This window comes from Homalodisca vitripennis, unplaced genomic scaffold (assembly GCF_021130785.1).
Source record: "Homalodisca vitripennis isolate AUS2020 unplaced genomic scaffold, UT_GWSS_2.1 ScUCBcl_4445;HRSCAF=10609, whole genome shotgun sequence".
Classification (NCBI taxonomy): domain Eukaryota; kingdom Metazoa; phylum Arthropoda; class Insecta; order Hemiptera; family Cicadellidae; genus Homalodisca; species Homalodisca vitripennis.
Window position 1 is genome coordinate 74,989 of NW_025780616.1, and position 6,260 is coordinate 81,248.

At 29.9% G+C, this 6,260-nt stretch overlaps 1 protein-coding gene across 1 annotated transcript; it reads right to left on the reverse strand.

Annotated features, from left to right (window-relative positions):
• Nucleotides 1–904: 904 nt before the first annotated feature.
• LOC124372965 lies at nucleotides 905–4,116 on the reverse strand. The gene is made up of 2 exons (XM_046831377.1): nucleotides 3,981–4,116; nucleotides 905–1,338 (listed from the first exon to the last, which is right to left on the reverse strand). Exons 1-2 carry the CDS (start codon nucleotides 4,033–4,035, stop codon nucleotides 1,031–1,033), a joined length of 363 nt encoding a protein of 120 aa, XP_046687333.1. The 5' UTR covers nucleotides 4,036–4,116; the 3' UTR covers nucleotides 905–1,030.
• Nucleotides 4,117–6,260: the final 2,144 nt, after the last annotated feature.

Here is a 6,260-nt window from a genome sequence, read left to right on the forward strand (position 1 = left end):
AGTCAGATCCAAAGCCATCGAAAAATTGCCATATATTTGATGAAATTATATAATTCTGTGTTATTATATTAAACTATTTCCTTTTAATTTACATGATTTAAAAATACACAAACTATTGCAAGATTAAATCATAGCTTTAAGAGCTAAAAAAAGCAGTTTTCGATTCATTTCTTAACTAAATTCATGTAATTGTATTATCAGATTACATACAATGTTGTATCTACTGTATACCTGTACTTATTTTAACCACATCAATCTAGTATTCCGTATATAACGTTATAAAAATAATGCATAAAACTATAACGTCTTTATGTACGGACTCCTAAACATACATATATAAATTTGAAAAATGATTTTTAAAAGTATCTTAGGTAATCTGTTATAGTGAAACATGTTACAAGAATCAATATTGCAAACAAATTTAATTTTAAATATGCCGCCAAGATTTTTGGGAGGTATTTAGCAAAAGATGGCTGGGATCGATAGTGTATAAAATACTAATTAATATTTATTGGATCTCCTAGACTATCAATCTCATGATAACATCATAATAACTCCAACGGGCAGGAAGTTTTAATTTACACGGCTGCTAAGTGCAAGAGAACTTAGCGTTATTTCAAAAAACTGTTGTAATAAATGTAATATTACTAAACATTATTTACTGAAATATTCCTTATATTAGTAATTAAAATATTTATTGTCATAACTGTTTGATTCAAGGATGCATTAAGGGAATTTATATTGTACAGTTGCAGTTATGAAAATTTTGTAAAATTACTATAATGAAACAAAGTAGTAGTCTGAAACAAACTACTATAATGATGAGTAGATTAATTGATATCATGATTAATACAAAGTACTACTTACTTGCCCTGATGATGGTCCGCATAATAAAACACTTATCTAATATAGTTATGTGAATACTTTTAATATTTTACACATAATTTAACATAGAGGCATCTTAAAATCTAATAAACGTAAAAAATCCAACAAATAAATAACAATTGTCTTAAATATTCACATCCAGAAATTAACCCCAATTTCTTCGGCAATCACCACTAGGGGTCATCCTGTATCCTGAAGGACACTGATGAAAGGAGATATCAAGTAAGTTCCTGTTTATTTGGTTTTGGGGGATTGGAGTAACACTTGGATGTCTTTCCTCAGGCCACTCTGTAAAGCGTTCTCCGGAATCTACGAATATGAGAGGCCCGTCGTCGGGTTCATAAGGGGCTGCTTGTCTGGGATATCTCCTGGAGAGCGTAGGTGAGGCGCTGGAGGCCGAAAAGAAGAACAGCACTAGGATGATGAAAGAAGATGAAGAGAGCATGGCGAGATCTGAAAAGAGATTAACATTAACAATTGTCTTCAAGCCTTCAAATTTTTATCCAGCCTTTCAAATCTACTCCGTTTATGCTCTAATCAGTCCAACTAATTCTTTTATAAATACCTGTTTTAACTGTACAATATTTGAATGTTTTTCCTAATGATTCATTTTTCATGAAACCCCCGCTTATAGAAATTGTTCACCGTTTATTCAAGGTATTCAGCCAAATACGTCACATCCCCAAGAGCAACATCACAAAGCAATATAACAGACCTGTACCTGGAAGTAAAGTGTAATGAAGATAATCAGCAATAAATGTTGTACTTCTTATTGTGATAATACTAGTGATAGGTTGGAGACATTTTATCACCGTATAATTTTGGACGTATTTCTAAAGAAAAAAAGTTTGCACAGTGTAAACATCCAATAAAAAATATGACTTACTAATTAATTAAGCATAGTTTTATCCAGTATCAGATAAAACACACCATTTCATAAGAAATATATCGTGTAATGACAGTGAATATGAGTTTGATTTTAAATAGTTAGTTATTAATTTACGTAACCATTTTAATATTTATCAGTTTATGTGAAAAATGATTTGTGACGTTTTGTTACACAGTTACAAAACCATAAAATTTGATAAAATAATTCACATTCAATATTTTTTACCACTGTTCATATATTGGAATTGTACTCAGATGATTATATATTAATATGCATCATAGCTCAAAAATTTATTCAAATATCTCAGGTAGTTTAAAAGAGTATTTTCTTTTTAAGTGCTTTTTATATCTCGTAAGGTTTCTAAATAGCGAGCATACATATTATTATGTAGTATACAACAAGCAGGGATAGCGTAAATACAAAAACTACCTTGGTCTTCTTATATATAAAAATCAATTACAAAATGTTTTACTAAACGCTTATCTTGAGAAATTCTGGATTAACTTGGTTAATTATTTTGTAAAATATTTATTGAAACAGAAGAATGTTTATATGTAAGTAAAGATTATAAAAGTAGTTAGCTGAGATATTATGGAATTAAAACATTGTGTAGTATTTATGTTTCATAATTTAAATTTAACTGACACTAAAGAGCTAACCCTTTCAGCTAAGGTTTGACAAATTGTAAAAATATCCGTTTAGATCTAAATTTTATAAAATTATAAGTATACAGTACTTCATTAATAGTGAAATGCATATGCAAAATGCAAAAGAAATATTACTACTTAAATTTTAGTCCATACGGCGCCAGCGACGAATTAAAAACAAATAATGCATTGTAAATTCTATTTAAGCTCTGTTATCAAGTTATAATTCACGAAGCTAATACATAGAGTACTCCAAACTGGCCGAATTCCTAGAGATTGTGATATGGCATTTTAATAGTGAATTATGGCGAACAGAGAATTTAGCACTAAGATGCCTCAACAATTATTATTTTATTTCAAACCATTCTCAGGCCTTCAAGTATAGAAATTACTTTTACAATGGTGAATTAAAGAATCATCAATGAACTCGGTTAGATATGGTGATTTTATAGGTTGTTAGTTTTGTATTTCAGTTTGTTGAAGAATTTGTTTTACTGCTTTTAGGTTTAAACTGTAAACAACTGTTCTAACATTGCTATAATTTTCGTCGATAATCAAGCATTGTTGTTTAAGGTCAATGCATCGTTACAGTAACTTATTATTTTATCGTTGACAGATAAATATTCCTATGATGTATTCATTACTATCTTTATCTGACTTGTCACAAATATATCTAACAGTTTTTGTTTAATAAACAGTACTTTAATAGAGCGTGTCTGGTTAAGCAACAATCTTTTATTGTTAAAATAATGTAACGTGAAAGTTTCTATAAGTATATTAATTTATTCAAAAGACAAATTTAAATATTAAGTTATTTTAAAAATATATACGAGTAATTTAATGCTTTTGTATATAATGCAACTTTGATTTAGAAGTAATTGATTTTAGTAAACATATTAAATTGTTATTTAGTATTTATTCAAACATATTTGATAATATATAACAAAATAATTTTGCATTGTGAGAACCGTCTTGATGTGTGAAAATGTAAAAATCTTATTTTATTCGTATATTTTAGAAAGGTTTTGATAAACAGTTCTGCTGTTTAATATAAGATTAATGTCACAATTTAATCAGTTCTACTTAGTGCGAAATAGGTATATTTGATATTTACACCACGACTTATGGAGTTGGCTATAGTCAAACGATCTGGAGTTTTTACCATAAGAACTATATTAAACTCCATTCACTTCTACGCTCTTATTTTGAATGTAGTGTTTAGGGAGATGTTTAGTTTTAAATATATAAGTAATATGCATCGAAATCCTTTGTAGTTATTTTGTGAAGTGTATAGTTTTTGAACACTTAATCGACGAAATTCAAATACTATGAAGTTTCTGCTCTTAAGTGTGGAGGGTAATTGAAAAGTATCAAAAGATTTAATAATGCAACCCCACTAGTTAGGATCTTAGTTTTTCTTGTGGAATATGTTATAACACTTCTATAGTTGTTATTATTTTGTCATAGTTATCTTTAAACTTAAGTAAACCTTATTGGATGTAACTAAAATAAACTAATAATAATATGTACTACATGTGATTGGAATGGATAATACTTACGCCTTTTAATAAAACCGTTTGTTTTATAACTGACTTTATTCCGCAGCCTCCTCATGACTCCGAAGGTCACGTGATAAGAGTGAAGATCACGTCAATAATTTAAGATGGCGCATTTATTAATCTACAGCTGTCCGAGATTAAACTAGTGAAAACACGCTGTTATCGGACATTGTTCTTCTGAAATATTACCAAAACCGCTAATTTGGTCGGTAATAATTAACTAAGATAACAAGTGGTTTTACCCATTAAACAAATAGTTGTTTGGATGGTGCTATAGGCTAAATATTTTTGACTATTACTCATCGCCTTACATATTGTTAGTACAGTATATCAGACATACTTTACATCCACAATATATTTGACTTATGCAACTTAAAAAAAGGCATTTGTTTTAGTTTCGAAATAAAAGCGAAATTTTACAAATTTGACGGGTTTTAGTGCCGTATTATATACAAATTATTGAGGAATAATATGAAAACAGAATCTTGGATATAAAAAAGGTAAAGATTTTCTTTAACATCTTAAATGTGTTTACATTTAAAAAATATGTTAAATTTAAAAGTGTTAATTTTGAATTACTAAAAATAATAATTTTAAAATAAGTAATTTAAGTGAATAAAAGAAGAAGATATAGTCTTAAATGTTTTAAATTTTAAATAATATACTGGCAACATTAATTTGTTCCTATAGTGATTAAAATACGCTTTTGAATGGAGATATCTAAAAATTATGTGTAAGGTTATTTATTAGGAACTTATTTGGCCCATTGTTGGTGACCCTGCTGTTGGTGACCCTTGACGTAAAGAACGCGTTTAACTCTGCTCGGTGGGAGGACATGCTGGAGGCGTTGCAGCAGGATTTCAGCGTGCCCGACTATCTCCTGGTCGTTGTGCAGGACTACCTGAAGAACCGTCGCCTGTTGTATGAAACCAAAGACGGAATGAGAACGAAAGAGGTCACTGCCGGTGCGGCTCAAGGGTCTATTCTCGGCCCAGACCTATGGAATGTTTCATACGATGGTTTGCTTCGCCTCGAGATGCCCCACGACGTCTTCCTCGTGGGTTATGCCGATGACGTAGCTGCAGTCATCACGTCGAAGACTCCGGACTTACGTTAAAGCACAGTTACGCCTTAATGAGGTAATGATTCGGGTCAATGCTTGGATGACGAGCCACGGGCTTGAGCTGGCGGTCGCCAAGACCGAAATCGTCAATATCACTCGACGGAGAATCCCCACTGTGATCTCTATGAATGTGGGGGTGTAGAGGTTCGGACAAGATTTGTATATGTATACATATTAAGACGGTTTCTCGCTAATCAATATTATATTTGCTTATATAAAAATGTAATAAATGACAAATATTGTAAATAAAATATTTATACGATATTTGAATTTGTCATATGAATAAATTAATATACTTACATAAACTTGCACATTACGTTTTAACAATAACAGCTTTTTTTACAAAAACAAGATCTATAAAACAATGTTTTATTTAAAACAGTGTGAGGTATATTTTTGATAAGTCAAGTAAAGATAGTAATTAATACATTAAAGAATGTTTTATCTATCAACGATAAGATATGAAGCTACTGTAACGATGCACTGACCTTACACTACAATGCTTGAATAGCGGTAAAAATAATATCGATGTTAGTGCAGACAATAAACTGCAGTCATTCACTGTTTGGACCAACAAACCATTAAAACATATTTTTATTTTATAATTAAAATCTGAAGTCTTATTAAACCAGCACCGTTTTACGATCACCATAGCTAACTGAGTCCATTAATGAACTCTAATATCTCGACTCCATTGCAAAAAATAATTCCTATATTTAAAGGAAATTATAATAATTTGAAATAAAATAAAAATATTTCAAGGGTTTCGTACTTTGTCAACAAAATAGAGTAAAGTATGCTTAATAACAATACCCATTAACAAGAAACATATCTAATACTTTTCTTATTATAATGATTCTGTGTTCATTTATTCATAAACGCATATTCATAATCTGTGTGTTTAGTTGTTGAATACCCTACATTTCAACAATGTAAATAATAATAATAAAAACAAATAATAAAACTTGTTAATTTTACAACGTAAGGGTTGAACGTAAAATATCTCTTCCGGCTCAGTTGGAAGAAAGGTAGAATTCACATGCAGCCGTTCTCTATAACTAAAGATGCATTATTAGTTTTATGTATTACATAATCATAACCCTCTCAAAAACTCTATAAAACCTGAATCCATAAAAGAAAACATTGTTATAGTTATA